Source organism: Eschrichtius robustus, chromosome 12 (genome assembly GCF_028021215.1).
Source record: "Eschrichtius robustus isolate mEscRob2 chromosome 12, mEscRob2.pri, whole genome shotgun sequence".
In the NCBI taxonomy this organism is placed as follows: domain Eukaryota; kingdom Metazoa; phylum Chordata; class Mammalia; order Artiodactyla; family Eschrichtiidae; genus Eschrichtius; species Eschrichtius robustus.
The window spans coordinates 4,007,132-4,025,270 of record NC_090835.1 but is presented as its reverse complement, the minus strand read 5'-3'; the positions used below and the strand labels follow the sequence as shown (position 1 = coordinate 4,025,270).

At 49.8% G+C, this 18,139-nt stretch overlaps 1 protein-coding gene across 1 annotated transcript in view; it reads right to left on the bottom strand.

Moving 5' to 3' along the window:
- FGD5 (FYVE, RhoGEF and PH domain containing 5) overlaps positions 1-18,139 on the bottom strand; it is a 115,483-nt gene that overhangs the window by 36,102 nt on the left and 61,242 nt on the right. The window contains exons 4-5 of the mRNA XM_068558152.1: positions 13,580-13,638; positions 13,437-13,467 (exon numbers count right to left, since the gene is read on the bottom strand). Of these exons, the coding sequence (XP_068414253.1) occupies positions 13,437-13,467; positions 13,580-13,638 (90 nt within the window). The remainder of the gene's footprint in view (positions 1-13,436; positions 13,468-13,579; positions 13,639-18,139) is intronic.

Below are 18,139 nucleotides of genomic sequence, written 5' to 3'. Positions count from 1 at the left end.
TCGGTCCACCCTCTCACATACGCGCCTCCCCAGCGCCGTGTGGAGTTCCTGCCCCAACCTTCGAGGGCTCTAGAGAACGAGGATGAGTCCTTGTCTATCTAGACGGTTGCCTCCATGTGACCTGGGGCAAGTCACTCCATCACCATGGACCTCAATCTCCCCCTCTGCTAAATGGGGACACACGTACCTTCTGCACAGGGTTTGTACAGACCTCCTTCTGTCATGTTTTAGGAAGATTCGTTTCTGGGCCTTGCTTCTCCCCTAGACTGAGTGGTACTTATCTCTGTGCCCCGAGCACCCAGCCCAGGTCAGGTGCTCAACAAACAGCAATGCTGATGGTTACTGAACGCTTGCATTATTATTATTTCTATTTTACCAATAAGGGAATTAGGCCCAGAAGGATCAAGTAACTCCCAAGGCCACCAGATGGCGAGATTTGAGCCCAAGTCAGCCTGACTCCAGAACCCTAGCTCTTCCAGCTGCTCCACGCCAATTCCTCCTTTTATGACTGGCCCAGACAGGTGAGTGACTTGCTCAGGTCAAGGAGGGAGACTGGAGCCCAGATCTCCAGAATCCTGGCCAGGGCTCTGCCCAACCTCAGAGACCCTGGGGCAGCCTGGCAGAGAGGCAAGGACGGCCTCTGCCTCTGGAGCCCAGACAAGTCTCCTGGGAGCTCACGGGGTTCCCAGGACCCTGCTCTGGACTTGCCTGCAGTGGATGCAGGGACCTCACATTCAGGGGCCTGGTCCCCTGGCTCCTTTCCCCTTCTCCAAACCACTCATTGCATTTTCTGGGTGACATGGCATCTCCATTCTCTGGGCTGAACAGTTAGTGGGTGGCCAGAATGTCCCGCTCCTTGCAAGTGGTCAAACCATTGAAGGTGCTGCCGGAAGTCAAGTAGACTCACTGGAATCCCATGAGTCCAAACGTACACCAACATCAACCTTGACCCACCTAGGTCACAACTGCGCCCTGGCAGAGGCCGTGAGCTGTCCAGGGCACATGACTTCACTTGGCCTGGCCAATCACCGGAGGATACTTTGGAACCCTGAAAATGTTTCTGTGGGGCACGCAAAGACTTTTTAAACCGTGTACAAAAAGTACTAACCATACAGAAAAAAACTATTAAATTGGACTTCACGTTAGAAGATGAATATGGAAAAATGGAATTTGGTTGTTCTGTGTACTACTCTTATTCTTGTTACTTTTCTATAAATTTTACTTTTCATTTCATTTTTTGCCATACCACGAGGCATGCGGGATCTTAGTTCCCCAACCGGGGATCGACCTGTGCCCCCCTGCAGTGGAAAGACACAGAACCTTAATCACTGGACCGCCAGGGAAGTCCCTTGAATTATTTTAAAATAAAAGGCTAAGAATAATTTTAAAAGTAAATAAGATGAGAAAGAATAAAATGCTTAGGAATAAATTTAACAAAAGAGGCAGAGAACATGTACTCTGAAAACAACAAAACATCACTGAAAGAAACTAAAGAAGACCTAAGTAAATGGAAAGATGTCGCATGTTCACAACTTAATATTGTTAACAGGTCAGCACTCCCGAGTTGAAAGACAGATTCACATCAACCCCTATCAAGAACCAAGTTGCCTTTTTTACAGAAATTGACAAGCTGACCCTAAAATTCATATGGAGATGCAATAGCCCAAACAACCTTAAAAAAAGAACAAAGTTGGAAGACTCACACTTCCTGATTTCAAAACTTCCTATGTGGCTACAAGAATCAAGACTGTGTGGTAATGATGGAAGGACAGACATTTATATTAATGGAACAGAAATTGAGAATCCAGTAATAAACCCTCACCATTTATGGTCAATTGATTTTTGACAAGGGTGCCAAGAAAATTCAGTGGAAAAATAATGTTTTCAACAAATGGTGCTGAGATATTTGAATATCCATATGCAAAAGAATGAATTTGGATTCCTTCTTTAGATCATACGCAAAAATTAACTCAAAGTCAAAGATTAAAGGTAAGAGCTAATACTATACGGGACTTCCCTGGAGGTCCAGCTGTTAAGACTTCGCCTTCCAGTACAGGTGGTATGGGTTCGATCCCTGGTCGGGGAGCTTAGATCCCACATGCCTTGTGGCCAAAAAACCAAAAAACATAAAACAGAAGCAGTATTGTAACAAATTCAATAAAGACTTTAAAAATGGTCCACATCAAAAAAATCTTTAAAAAAAAAAAAGAGCTAATACCATAAAACTCTTAAAAAAATGAGAGTAAATCCTTGTGATTTGGGGCTAGGCAAAACTTTCTTACCTATGACACCAAAAGCACAAGCAATGAAAGAAAAAATAGATCAATTAGAGTTCATCAAAATTTAAAACTTCTATGCTTCAAAGGATACTATCAAGAGAGTGAAAAGACAACCTACAGAATAGGAGGATATATTTGCCAATCATGTATCTGATAAGGGACTTGTATACAGAATTACAATAAAAAGACAACGTATTAAAAGATGGGCGAAGGATTTGAAAAGACATTTCTCCAAACAATATATACAAATGACCAAGAAGCACATGAAAGGATGCCTAACATCATTAGTCATCAGGGAAACGCAAAATCAAAGCCACAATGAGATACCATTTTGCACCCACCAGGATCGTTATAATTAAAAAGACATATAACAACAAGTGCTGCAAGGAAGTGGAGAAATTGGAACCATCATACTACAGTGGTGGGAATGTAAAATGGTGCAGCTAACTTTGGAAAACAGTCTGGCAGTTCCTCAAAAGGTTAAAGAAAGGTTACCATATGATCCAGCATACACTCCGAGGTATATACCCAAGAGAATGGAAAAACGTGTTCATGCAGGAGTTTGTACATGGATGTTCACAGCAGCATTTTCATAACAGTCAAAAAGTGGAAAGAACCCAAATGTCCATCAACTGACGAATGGATAAACAAAAATGTGGTATGTCCATTCAATGAAATTTTACTTAGCCATGAAAAGGAATGAGTCAATGACACACGCTACAACATGGATGAACCTTGAAAACATTATGGTAGATGACAGAAGCCAGTGTCAAAAGACCAAAAATTGTACATAAGATGTCCAGAATAGGCAAATCTATAGAGACAGAACTGGACTGCTGGGTGCCTAGGGCTGAAGCGGGTGATAACTCAGGGGTATGGAGTTTCTTTGGGGTGATGAGAATGTGCCAAAATTGACTGTGGTGATGACTGTGTAACTCTGAATATATTAAAAAGCATTGAATTTTATGCTTTAAACAGATGAATTGTATGGTTATGAGATGTATATCTGAATTAAGCTGTTGAAAAAATTGAATAGGGAAGCCACAGATTGGGAGACTATTCACAGTACACATATCTGAAAATGGACTTGTGTCCAGGATACTTAAATAACTCCTACAAATCAATAAGAAAAAGACAGACAACCCGATTAAAAAAGAAGCCTAGGACATTTTTCAAAAGAGGATTTCCAAATGGCTAGTAAACAGAGGAAAGATACTCAGTTTCATTAATCATCAGGGAAATGCAAATTGAAACCGCATGAGAAACCACAACACGATCAGAATGGCCATGAGTAAAAGGACTGACAGTGCGGGTATGCCGGCCAGCACGTGGAGAAAGCGCTAGTCCCACACATCGGGAGTCGGGGTATATATTGCTTCGATCACGCTGTAAACCTATTTGGCAGCTTCTGATAAAGCCAAATCTATGCTCACCCTATGACCCGACAATTCTACTCCTAAATACTGAGGAGAAATGAGTTCCCTAGAACATTCATAGCAGCTTTATAATAGCCTCAACTGGAAACAACCCAAACGATCTTTAACAGGAGGATGGATAGACCAACTGTGGGAGATCCATACGAAAGAACACCGATACACGGAGAACGGGGATGTATCTCACATTACGTTGAGGTAAAAAAGCCAGAGACAAAAGGAATACACAATTCATGATTCCATTCAGATGAGGTTCAGGAACAGGCTAAACCAACTGAATGTGACGGAAAGTAAAATCGTGGTACCCTCTGCGGGGATGACGTCGACTAGGGTGGGGCACAAGGTACCTTCTGGGATGATGGGGATGGTCCACCTGGGTGGTGGTTACAAGTGCGCACACAGGCACGTATTAAAAATTTGAGCCCCACCCTTGAGATGTGTGCACTTACCTGTAGGTAAGTTACAAGACATTTTTTAAGAAAGCAAAACAGTTCTCTGAGGCCCCTGGGGGAGTGAGGACACGCAAGTGCTCCCCACTGCTTTCACCCTCCTCCAAACCCCTCGTGGCCTCTCCTGCCCTCACAGCCAAGTTAGTCTGCTTGGCCGGTCGCTGACGGCCCTTCAGGAGCTGGCCGCGGTGGCCTCTGCAGCTGACGCTCATTCCTTTACACCAGTGGGGCTCCAAGCGGAGTGTGCATCCAAATCCCCTGCCCGGCTTATTCAAGCTTGCTGGGCCCCAGCCCCGGAGTTTCCATTCAGCAGATCGGGCGTGGGGCTGGATAATTTACATTTCTTCCACGTTCCCTGATGTCGCTGCTGCTGCTGGTCCCGGGGCCACGCTTTGAGAACTGCTGCTTTGTAAGAATCCTCTTTCCCAGCCTCTGTGTGTTTGTTCTGTGCCTCCAGCATCTGATCCGTATCTTGCTCATCTTTCTTTCTTTCTTTTTTAAATAGATCTTTATTGGAGTATAATTGCTTCACAATACTATGTTAGTTTCGGTTGTACACAGCTGCTTTCAAACGCCACCTCCATCACGAGGGCTTCCTGGGTTACTTCAGCCATCAGTCTAAGGGACTCTCAAGTGTCCTAGGGCCTCCAGAAATCCGGGGTCACAGCCTGAAGGGAGCTACCCCGATCTCAGAATGTCTCTGAAGTCTCATATTTTAGCTTAAAAATGCATGCATATTTTACATTATTCTCCAAAATATATCCAATTTAATTTATCTAAAATTTCGCATCTAGAGCAAAGCGGGGGCTCTTAATAAACGTGCCATGTTTATCCCGTGGCCTCAACGATTCCCCAGGCACCTACTGCATATCTGGGGCAGTGTAACATGTATCCCAGCCTGAAAAGTAATGGCTTTACAAGATTTTGCATTGTCAGGCTACTTACCTACTCTGCATGTTTCTGTTACCTTCCCTCCAATTAAGCAGAGAGCAGGTTGTGTCTCACTCACTTTTGTTTCACCCTCGGATTGACCCGGTTTTGTTCACAACTGTGCTGAATGAATGTTTGCTACTTTCCCACTAGGTTCTCAGTTTCAGGTGCAAATTGCCATCACCTGGGGAGCGTTTCCACTCGATGACCAGGCTGCACTCCGGACCAATTAAACACAAATCTCTAAGGGTGGCACCCAAGCATCCGTATTTTTTAAAGCTGCCGGGTACCCATGCACAGCCAGCCTGTGCTGAGGGAACTTACAGGATCACCTGTCTGTGTGTCTCAAATGTTAGTACTGCCTGGAGGGTTCTGAAAACACAGATGGCCAGGCCCCACCCCCAGAGTTTCTGACTTCGCAGATCTGAGGTGGGATCTAAGACTATGCATTTCCCACAAGTTCCCAGGTAATGCTGATGCAGCTGGTTCGGGGACCACACTCTGAGAACCACTGATGTAGATGAGTCTTTCTCACACTGTACTCCGTGGAGACCCAGGGGTCAAGGAAGGTGGAGTCACAGCCGACTCCAGCCTCCACCTGCCTCTGAACAAAAGTGCCTCCACTTTCATCCACTCTTCATACTGGCATTCTGAGTGAAATTCCCTTGAAAACAAGCTTCCATGGCTAAAAATGTCTGAGTCCCATCAGCCATCTCAGGGTGAGGCATCAAGGAGGAAGAGACTTTCCAAGGTCACACAGCAATCTCTTTTCCTGAACTGAATGAAAATACAGAGGGAAGAGCCACACGCCTAGCACAGGAAACTCCTCTAACTGAGATGCCCCCAACAGCTACCGCATTCATACCTCCCAAAATGGGGAGCTCACCAACCCCCCTGGCACTTCAGGGGGAAAGCGAGCACATTTTCTCACACGCAACTAAAATCTGCTTCTCTCTGCTTCTCCCAAAGATCAGTGTGCTCTCTCTGCCCTGGAATAGTCCAGCAAAGACTTAGAAACAGAACCCCCCCAACCCCCGCCAACTTGATTAAAAATTATTTCTTAGTGGGCAGGGGCTGCAAAAATAAGTAAGAGACAGCCTCGTTCCTCCCCTGAGAAACAGAAAATCTTCCTGGCTATACAGCAACTTCCCCAGCATGAGGCCGTCTGGGGGCTTAGTCTGGGTTAAACTTGTGGTCCCCCAGCATCGCCCCCTCCCACCAAACCCACCAGACCAACCTTCCCTACAACTCCCTCACTACATCTGCCCTGCTCGAGTCCTCAGGGCTCCCAAATTCCTATGTCTCCTTTTTGAAGCACAATGCATCCTGGGATTCAGGCTCTGCCTGAAGACCAGCTCTCCAGACTCCTCCTGTACACTGTACACTCCCCAAGCCCTCCCCTCTGTGCACTTGTTTCTGTGGCTCCTACCTGCCAGAAGGCCTGTTTCTACTTCCTGTTCTTCCATGGCCAGCTCAACACCTCCTCTTCCAGGAAGCCTTCCTTGACTTCATTCCTCCCGCTCACACTGACTCCTCCCTCCTCGGGCTCCTTGCCACCTCACTGGACTGTTCCACATTTATTTGTCTCCTCCCCCTTCTCAGGGCTCTGGAGTCAAACAGCCCTGGCTCCACTTCTCACTGGCTGTGTGACTTTGGGTAAGTCACTCACCTTCTCTGGGACTCAGTTCTGGACCCATCCAACCATGTGAGAAATATTTACTGAGCACAAACTATGTGCAATTAAATGAGCTAATGTATGTAAATTGCTAAGCACACATAGGAGCTCAACAAATGCTCTACGGCTGGGTGAGGAAAGAGGGGACTAGGGGGGCCAAACTGACAGCACACCAATTTAGGTAAATAAACTCAGAAAGTCGCCGAAAAGCCCCTCTAGATCCTGTGTTTGCCCCAGTCATGTCAGCACCGAGGCCGCAGCCAAATTAAACTCCTACGTGCTGATAAGGGAGGGCTTCTGAATGACTCTCCTCTTTCTCCGAGCAGTCTGAGAGCACACCATTCTCCAACTGGCCTCTGGGCCTTTGTACATGCTGATCCCTTTGCCAGGTGCAAGCCTTCCTCGCTGCTCCCCACCCAGCTAACTCATCCCCATCCTTCAAGTCTCAGCTTAGACACGTTTCCTCTGGGAATCCTTCTTGGACCCCCCCAGACGCCTGGGGTGGGTACCTCCCCTGAGCCCCCGCAGCCTTTGGGTGCCCCCCACCACTGTATTAATATTGTTTCCTTCATGCCCACTTCCCTCCTGGACTGTCAGTTCCTGGAGGGCAGGGCCCTCCCACTTGTCATTCCTCCATAAGTCCCCCGTACCCACCCCACAGGAGGTGCTCGGGAAATATTTTTGATGGAAGAAATGGTAAGATTGTTGGAAGAACTGACCCCGCCATCATTTATTCATCAGGCATTTACTGAGCGCCGACAGCATCCCGGGCATCACAAACCACTGGGGACGAGATCTGACAAGCGCTTTGCCCTCAAGCAGCTCCGGGTTTAGTGAGAGAGGCAGACAATAAGCAAGCACCTAAAAACAGCCACAAAATGCACGAAGCGAAGCAGACAGAACTGAAGGGAGAGATGGAGGACTCAACACTCACAGTTGGAGACTTCAATATCCCACTCTCGGGGACAGACGGAAGACAGGACAGAGAATCACAGGGTGCAGAAGACTTGAAGAGCACCACCATCACCCTGACCCCAGTGACATCTACAGAGCATCCACACACACATCCTTTTCAAGTACACACGGAACATTCTCCAGGATATACTATATGTCAGGCCATAAAACAGGTCTCAATAAACTTAAAAGGGCTGAAACCACACAAAGCACATTCTCCAGCCACAACGGAATTAGAAAGCAGAAGCAGAAGGAAACTTCGGAAATTCACAAATATTTGGACACTAAATAATTTTAGATAACCCATGGGTCAAAGAAGAAAGCACAAAGGGAATTAGAAAGTATGTGAAACTGAATGAAAATAAGAACACAACATAACAAGTAAACAAACAGATAAATTCGATCATTTTAGATAGTAAAAGGTGCCGTAAAGAAAAGAAAGTGAAGCAGGAGGGAGCATAGAAGACAGGAGAGCTGCGGTTCCTCGCCCTCCCTGCATCCCCACCCTTGCCACGGCCTCATCGCAGGGGAGGGCACATCCCTGTCCCTTGCCTCTGGGCCTGGCCATGACACTTGCTCTGCCCAAAGCCATGTGGGAAAAAGCGACAATGCGCCAGTTGTGAGCGTGAATCTTAGGAGCCCTCTGGTGTTTCTACTTGCTCTCCTGCCTTCACCCTGGGAACAGCCTCCCCCGGGTTACCTGCTGTACCTTCAGACTGGGCCCCAGAATAAACACACAAGAAATACAGCCGCTGACTTGAACCCAACTTTGACCAAATGACTCCCAGTTGACCCAGCTTCCCTTGCAACTAGGAGTGCCCAATGAGATGAAAGCAGAAGTTGTCCAGCGAGGCTTTCAGGAAATTGGTCTCAAGTAGACTAACTCAGCCGGGAGCGTAACCTTTTGATTCCCCCCATTTCCTTCTTCCTGCCTGGGACACAGATGTGATGGCTAGACTACAGCAGCCATCCTGTATTCATGATACCCCTCCCACTGAATGGTGAAGACTATGTTCCCTCCCCTTGAGCGAAGGTGGACTTTTGTGACTGTCTCAACTAACAGAGTGTGGTAGTAGTGGTGCTACTTTTATGCCCTGGCTTTGTCCAAGGCTACATCATAAAAATGTCATGTACTTCCTCCTGGCTCCCTCTTGGGACACTCACTCTTGGAATCTAACCACCATGCTGTGAGGAAGCCAAAACCTGTCCATGCAGAGAGACTACCAGTAAGTGTTCTGGCCGCCAGCCCAGCTGAGGTCCCAGACAATAGCCAGCGCCGAGCAGCGGCCGTTGGTGTGAAGGCACCTCTGGTTGATTCCAGTCCCTGGCCATCAAGTCACTCCTTGATTTTAGTCTTCTCCAGACATCATGGAGCACAGACACGCTCTCCCCACCTTGCCCTGTCCGAATTCCCGGCCCGGAAAATCTGTGAACATCATAACATGGTTGTTTTATGCCACTAAGTTTTGGGCACCACTTCTTTGACACTTGAACTGAGACCAGAATGAGAAGGAAGAACTTGGCTGTGAGAAGAGCAGGGGCAGGACATGCCAGCGGAGGAAAGGACAAGTGCAAAACCCATGCAACGTGACTGCGTTTGTAGCACCTGAAGGACAGCAAGAAGGCCAGTGAGGCTGGGGTGCAGGAAGGAGAAAGTGGTCAGAGGAAAGGGCGCAGACGTGGATGAGGACCAGATCGCACAGGGCCTCTTCAGTGAGGGACCTCCTCCTGGGGTCTCAGATGGTGACAGCTTCCAGAGTCACCTCTCCCAGTCAGCAGACTGGCTTATGCACAGGCCTACAATGCTTCGGCCCAAAGGAGGGACCCATGGTAGGAATTTTCTGCAACTGATAGTGAAACGGAGCAGGACTCTATGGTCCTTGCCCACCCCCTACCCCATGTCCTCAGCCTGCCTTCTGTCTGTGGAAAAATTTTGGCCAAAGAATAAGTTTAATCGGAGAAATGAGAAAATGCAGAAACAAAGGAAAACAGTCAAAGGAGACCAAATAATAATAGTTTAGTCATTAAACATAGTCAAGGACCTGTAGCTCCTCAAGGGCTATAGATAATATCCTGAGCCATATCCTGTGAGCTGTCTTACAGATACTGAAACGCCCACCAGGTGGAAGAAGTTAACTACATGATGACCAGGCTGTAGCCATGACATAAGCTGCCACAATTCCGAGAACTGGCCTCAAAGAGATGGAAACAAACCGAACCTGGCACTGAAGATTAACTGTGCCTAATACAATCAAGATGCTGCTGGTCAGACCACTGAAGACCAATTTCAAGATGACCATCAGAGCTGACTGTGCTATTTCTGCATGGAGCCCCCTCCCTCTGCCTATGAAAGCTCTTGCCCCCGACTGTCAGTGGTGGGGAGTCGGCCTTTGGATAAGCGTCCGCGCTCTGCCACTCCCCACTCCAGTTGCCAGCATCCAAAATAAAGCAAACTTTCCTTTCCACCAATGTGGTCTCTTTATTGGCTTTTGAGTGGCGAGTAGCCAGACCCCACTTTCGGTTACACTAGGAGAGGGGTTTTTTTTAGATGAGAAAACAGAGAATTAAAGGTGTCTAGGGGCCACATCAGTTTAAAATCTCCAATGACCCGTTATATGCAAGGAAAAGCAGGAGCCCTCTGGCTTGGCATTTCAGGTACATCTCAGTTTGGTCCTAACCTTGGTTTTGGACCCATCACTTGACCCACTTGGAAACCTGCCTTTCCAAACGTATCCATGTTCTTACGACGTGTGATGGTGCCCTGTTCTCCACACGTATCACGTTCCTTTAGGCCTGTGAGTGTTCTTATGCTGACGACCTGCCCTCCTCCACCACCTTGGCCTGGTGGCTCCCTCAAAGTCCATGTCAGTGGCACCTCTTCTGCCAACTTTCCTGGATACCCCAAAGGGGAATAAGCCTCTCTGTCCCCCATGCTCGTGCAGACTTCTGCACAAATTATACTTACCACAGAGTAGCACAACTGTTCACGTATATAGTTCTCCTCCCCACCTCCAACCTTTCCCTCAACAGAAAAAGGAGACCTACTCAAGGGCAGGTTGGGGGCCTTTTCCCTCTTTGGGGGTCCAAGGCCTATCTCAGTGTCTATGGTGTTGTAAACATCCTGTGATGTTCTGTCCAGAAGGAACGGGTAAGTCAGATAGATAGACGGATGGATGGATGGATGGATGGATGAACGGGTGAATGGATGAATGGGTGGACGGGGAGTTTGACGAATGACTGGCTGGATGGATGGGTGGATGGACATATCATTAGGTGCATGGACAGATGGAAGGACAGATGAGTGGGTGAAAGCCTGGCTAGATGAGTGGGTGAGAGATTGATCATACACACAGGTGGGCAGGTGGATGAATGCATTTATGACTGGGTTCATGGAAGGATAGAGCAAGTCTTTAAACCAGAAGTCAGCAAAATTTCCTGTAAAGACATGACAAATATTTCAGGCTTTGTGAGCCACATATGGTCTCAGTCATATACTCTTCTTTGCCTTTTTTTTTTCACAAGTGTTTAAAATATGTAAAATCCATTCTTAGTTAAGAGGCTGTAGAAAAACAAGATCTTGACCATAAGAATTCACTTCTGGAAGACCAGAAATTTTATTAATCCCTGAGGTAGCGCTATCTACCGTTTGACAAACACGAAGTTGAATCCCTAACACAGAAGGCCGGAGGCCATCCCTGTCCCCCTCTCAACAAAAGCACGATGGAGTCGAGGACTGTTCTAGCTGGGGAGGTTTGAAATGCACAGTTGGGCCCTTCCCACCACCAGGCAGCCTTGGGATTTCAAAAGCAGCGGATCTGCACAGAAGAAATTCTGAGAGTACCTGCCAACCTTAGCAATCAGACACAGACCCAGGGAGGGGAGTGGTGGAGAACGCCCCAAAGTCTGTGGTCTCCTTTGGACTAGTGTCCCTGGCTAGGACTTGGAGTCACATTGGGGCGTTTCTGCCACTTCTACCCCCATAAGCACTAACATCACAATGTAGCTCCAGGCCACAATTTCCCACAACTAGCTTCTGAGTTGTGATTTTTTTTTTTTTAATGGGCTCTTTTTTTCCCCTCCTCAGGATATTATTATGGATTACCAGCGGCTTCAGCATCTTTCCAACTGGCAGGAAGCAGTGCAAACAGAGATGGAAGTTTCCCAGTTAGAACCCTCTTAACAAAGTCATAAAACAAAAAGGCGCAGCCCCTCTGTCAAGCTGCCAGCTCAGAAGCAAGCAAGAAGCATTACAAAAGGGAGAGTGATGCTTCCTGCCATGCTGGGGCGGCTGCGCTTCACACCTGAGGGCTTTTGGGTTTAATCACCCACACAAAGTTCTCAGCCTGAAGGGCAAAAACGAGGGGCTGGGAGTGCGGGGCCAGAGCAGTGCTCTATCCCCGCTCTCCCGGGAACCTGGGTGCCTCTGTTCACATGGCAACATGACACCAGGGTGATGTCACCGAGAGGGACCTCAGCAGGATTCGACCAGAGACCTGGCTTGGTGCCGGTGCTCTGCTGCCCGCAGGAAGGCCCCTGCCCCGAAGAGCTCCAAAGGCGGAGGGGACACGTGACTAACACAGGACGGCAGCGCATCAGGAGTCAGGAGACCTGGGGCTTCCTCCTGGCTCAGTCACCGGGGGGCACTGGCCTCTGCATCACCACCGACAAAAACGCTCAGGATGGACATTCCCAGCTCCGACATTCTTGGAAAGACACAAAGACGAATCAAAGCAGTGTGGGATCAGGTGCCAGCCTACGAGGAGACTGCAGATGGCTTAAGAGAGCCCAGCCGAGCAGGGAGCGGTCACGAGGGCCTTTATGGGACAGATGCCCTCACTTCCCACATCTTTGCTGCACCCTCTTCCCTTGCCCTTCCTTATGACTCAACCCCAAAGTCACCCCCTCCGGGAAGCCTGCCTAGATTCCCTGAGGTTGTCAGTCACTCCCTTTTGCTCCGGATAATTACTCATTCACCAATCTGTCTCCTTCGCTGGCCAGACTGCCCCTGCAGAAGGGACCTGTCTGATCCGACTTTCCATCCCCAGCTCTTTCACACAGCAAGTGTCCAAAAAACATTCGCTGAACTGAATTGAACTGACTGCACAGGGAGACCTTCCAGGCAGTCTGGCAGGTTGTGAAGGGTGGCAGTGTCAGAAATCCAGGCAGTCCCCAGTCTGGCCTCTTTTCCTCTGAAAATCCAGAGGATTCCCCCGACCCCACTGGCTCAGGTGCTACTGTCCCAATACCAGGGTGACTGAGAAAGCCTCTTGATACCCCAGCTGCCTGGTCCTTGTGCAAACACATCACCTTCTCCACATAGACCTAAACATACAATGAGCGCACACACCTGCACACACACACACACACACACGTACCATGCATGCCCCCACCCCACACACCTGAACTTGCACACACAGCTACGACCCAGAACTACATCTAGCCTCCTTCTGTCTTCTTCAATGAGAGGGTCGAGGAGACCGCAAACATCCTTCCAGAAACCTCAGCACGTCCCAGGCAGAGGGTAGTTCCATGGAAAGAATGTGCCCTTCGCCCCCTGAAGCACATGAAGCAGGAGACAGACTTCCCTGAAAAGCTTCGGTGAACAGGTGCCTCTGCTTGTGGAAAGCACCTCTGTCTCCTCATTGCTTTTCTGCCCCTTGTATCACAGCCTTGTAAAAGGGCGATCAGCTATGGACAAGTGAAATGATTAACTCACCAGATGTAGGTGCTGCAGCATCTCCACGTATCTGCAGGGGGAAAGAGGTTTGAGTGTGCATTAATTCTCATTCTGTAGAAGCCGGGGAGGGGTGATGTTCTGTTAACAAGCTCAAGGCCACAGGCAGCTGCTTGGGGACTCACGCTTTCTCTGAAGACAGCAGTTCCTGTGCTATGACGTGGGCTCTGGACTGTCCGTCCACCTGTGGGAGGAAACAGAGCCATCAGGAGGGACGGTACCCATGGGGGCAGCAGAAGGGGAATCCCAGCTCCACAAGCGTCAGTCAGGCGTACAGAAGGACCGTCACGCTGCCGGAGGTGAACTCCACAGGCTTCTCCGCGCACCCCGGCTCTCACTACCTGTGTGATCTTCAGCCTCGCCGCGCCTCGGCTGCCTCATCTGCAACGTGGACATTAACAGCATCTAGCGCTCAGCCCAGTGCCTGCCGCAGCCTGCGTGCTCGGGAAGCAGCCGCCCTCACACCCACGCAGACTCTGCCCACAGCCCGGCAGGTTTTGAACAACCTGCGGTTCTCTGTGCCAAGCGAGCTCTCTCTTCTTGTTTTTTTACATGCTGTCACCTCAGTGTACTCTTCCTTTCTCTGCCTGGCCACCACCCAGTTATCCTTGGAGACTTAGCCATGGTGTCTTATCACTTCCTCCAAGGAGCACTCCTGATCCCCTCCCCGAACAGGCTGGATTAGGTGTCCTTTCTGGGCAGCCCCCTCTCAGGATACCGATTACGTCTCCCCTTGGAGGCACTCCCCCTGGGAAGTGCACCTCTGCAGGACAGTGCCCAGCCTGGGGTTGGTCCTCTTTTGTTACTGAATGAATGAATGAATGAATGAATGAATGTTCATACCACTTGGGAAGTACTGACTCTCCTGGCTAACCTCAGAAGGTGAGCCATTTAACCCATCTGAACCCCAGCCTCCGCACCTGTGAGATTCGACAGTAACTGAGATTTTGCCTATAAACAGGAAGGATGGGTGGGGGCCGAGGCAGAGGCCCGGGCCTTCTGCCACGAGCACCCCTTGTGGCCCCAAACCTGCCGGGTGTCAGACACACTGCGGTGGATCCGGAAGAGCAGAGACACTATGGGGCAGTGACAGAACAGACGGGGAAAGACACTGGGCCCGTGCAGGCGAGGCTGGGCGGGGTGGCCGCCGCAGAGCAGAGGGCGCTGCCGGGGCGCGTGGCTCCTGGTTTCCGGTCTCCTGCCACCTTCCCGTGCAACCCTGCAGAAGTCACTTTCCGAGGTCAGGCCTTAGCCTCCCATGTGTGAGTAAAGTGACCTCTGAAGGCCGTTCTCTGCTGAACCTGTGTGTTATTAAACTTGAGATGCGATGATCTACTCCAGTGACCAGAAACGCACTGCCTGTCGAGGGAGCAGCTGCACGGGGCTGCGGCTAAGAGCGCGGACTCCGGAACCAGGCAGTCTGGGCTCAAATCCTGCTTCTGCCTTGTACTAGTTAAACAAGTCATTTAACCTTTCTGTACCTCCATTTCCTTATCTGTAAAATGGGCACAGCAGTATAATGGTACCTCACACACATGCATATTGTGAAGATTAAATGAGTGTGTATATATACAGATAGAGACCTCTCTGTATCTGTATCCATATCTGCATCTCACACTTCGAACAGTGTCTGGCACACAGTAAACACTAGACACTAACAGCTATCGTTATGCTTGTGCTTTTTGTACCCTGAGGAACAGAACCAGGTGCCCAGGGATGGAATAAGAACAAATAATTTACAGGGTCAAGTAGGGAAAGGCCTCAACTGCAGAGTAGAGGCTGAGCCACTCCTCTGATAGCAGCAGTTGAGGCAGAGGAAAGCAAACGGACCGTGGAATCAAGCACACCTAAGTACCAATCCTGGCTCCAGCATCATGTAATTGTGTCACGGCTGGCAAACCATGACCTCTGAGCCTCAGCTTTTTCACCTGAAATACGTGGAGAATGACCAACCCGGTCTCACACACTGGTGTTTGGGATGATGCACTTTTTTTTTTTTTTTTTATAAATATTTATTTATTTATTTATGGCTGTGTTGGGTCTTCGTTTCTGTGCGAGGGCTTTCTCTAGCTGCGGCGAGCGGGGGCCACTCTTCATCGCGGTGCGCGGGCCTCTCACCATCGCGGCCTCTCTTGTTGCGGAGCACGGGCTCCAGACGCGCAGGCTCAGTAATTGTGGCTCACGGGCCCAGCTGCTCCGCGGCATGTGGGATCTTCCCGGACCAGGGCTCGAACCCGTGTCCCCTGCACTGGCAGGCAGATTCTCAACCACTGCGCCACCAGGGAAGCCCGGATGATGCACTCTTAACTCGGGTTTTGCGTTTGCTGTTCCCTCTGCCTGTGATGCTCTTGCCCAGATCTCCTTCTCATTCTTACTTTCTGACTTTTTCAGGTCTCTGCTCAAAAGTCACATCCTCAATGTGGCCATCCATGACCACCCGACCCAGAGAACTCCCAGAGTCAGCCTTATTCTGGGGTTCTCAGCCTTGGCACTACTGACATTTTGGGCCACACAGCTTTCGCTGCAAGGGCTGTCCCACGTGCTGCAGGACTGTTAACAGCATCTACGGCCTCTACCCGCTGGATGACAGCTGTAGCCCCACTCCAAGCTGTGACAACTGAATGTGTCTCCAGACACTGCCAAATGTCCCCTGCGGGGCAAGAGCTCACCTCGGGTGAGAACCTCTGCTCGAACCCTGTTTCTTGCTGTACTTTTCTTTATAGCAGTCACACTACCTAACGTTACCCTTGTACACGGGAGATGTTCAAGAAACGTTTGAATAAACGGATAGAATTGAGATACAGTGCCCAGCACATAGTAGGTGCTCAATAAACGAGTTCCCTTCCCTAGCTGGTGTGTCCCTAATAGCTTCTTGGCTAAGAGCACAGTGTTTTGGAGATTTCAGTCTCTCCAGGGCCACCCAAATTCAGCAGAACTTGGGCCTACGGTCAGTCTTCCTCCTGCCTCTCACTGCCACCTCTGTGGTGGGTGATGTTGTTGCACCATCCACAGAGCAGGAGGGAAACTTGTGAGGCGTGCAGAGGCCTCCAGCCTCACCTGGCCTCCCGCCCTCCACGGGCGCCGCATCATGATTCCCGGTCTGCCTTGTGCATCCACAGGGCTAGCGTGGGGCTCTGCAGGCAAGAGCAGCTCACTTCCCGAGCAGGGGATCCTGCAGAGTCCCACACGCAAAAAGCCTTCGTAAACAAAACCCTCACAACGGAAACGTATTCTGCCAGGACAGGCCTCAACAGTTAAGAAAACCCTGTGGTCAAGCTCCCGTAAAGAGAATTACTTTGTAGAGAAAGGACAGGGGTCAGGAGATCGGTCCTATAAGATGAAGACGAGAATCAAGATGACGTCCAATCTTCCAGGGGCCTGTGAGTCAACTCTCGTTTGTCATCCAGCTTGATGCTGAGACCTGTGCTCTGGGGTCGGAAGGCCTGGGTTCAAGTCCTGGGCTCCACCCCTTCCTACGCCTATGCCCTTGGACAAGTAATTTCTCTTCTGAGCTCCATCTGTAAAACATGGATGATGATGATGATGATGATGATGATAATAATAATACCTACCTAATAATATACGAGCTAGCATGTACTGAACACTTAGTTTGTGCTAAGTATGGCTCTAGGATTTTCACATGTATTATCTCACTGAATCTTCCCAACGACCTAGGAGGTAGATGCTATTATTATGATCTCCATTTTACAGACGAGGAAACTAAGGAACAAGTTAAGTCCTACCCTTTGCCCAGAGTCACTGCTAGTAAGTGGCAGAGTCAAGATTCAAAGCCAGGTAGTCAGCTCCAACCTTGAAGCACTTGGCAGCGTGCCTGGCACTTGGCAAGAGCTCAGTAAATCATGTCTCTGCTCATTGGAGGAGGTGGGCTTTCAAGCTGGGAGACACCTACCCTTTACCTGCACTGTGTAGGCGGCAGCAGAGTCCAGCACTCCAGGGCGCCCGGGCTAGTCCTCCTGCCACAGCCCTTTCTGATGCCCGGCCCGCAGAGCAGCACCCGCCATGGCACACAGCAACGGGAGCAGGGCCGGCAGCGAGGATGCCCGGATCCACACCCCAGCCAGGCCACGAGCACCTATGTGACCGAGTGCAAGCCCTCCTCCGACGCCAGTCTTCTCATCGGGAAGATGGGGTCAGTGTTCCCCCACTGCAAGGACCAGATGATGAGACGATGGATGGAGTGTCCCCGCCCCACCCCTCCGAACTTCTGGAGTTGCCCTCATTACCCTGTCACAATCTTGAAGCTGTCGGGAGGGACTTCTGGGCACGGGCCACTCTGCACGTCCCTCCCAGGCCCTCCAGCCAGGCGGGCAGACTCTGGGTGGGATGCACAGGCCGTCCTGCTTTAGTGACTCTGCTGATGATGGATGTGTCTTTGCCAGCCAGAGAAGAAGGCCTGGCGGGCCATGTGCCTGGGGCTCTCCTCAGAAGCTGCTCCTGGGCGTTGCCCAGCCGGGCCATTTAATATAGATGTTTGTTTAACCAGGAAATGAACTCCGCGGTTGACGGCAGTGTCCGGGGACAGACTTCTGGGAACAGGGTTCCTCCCCGGCGCGTGGGGGCTGGGCCCGTGCTATCGCGTTTCTCAGGCTGGCGCTGTGAGGGTTACATCAGGTAGCCGCCCTTCTGCCCGAGGTCCAAGCGGCTTATCTCCCCTGTTCCCCTGG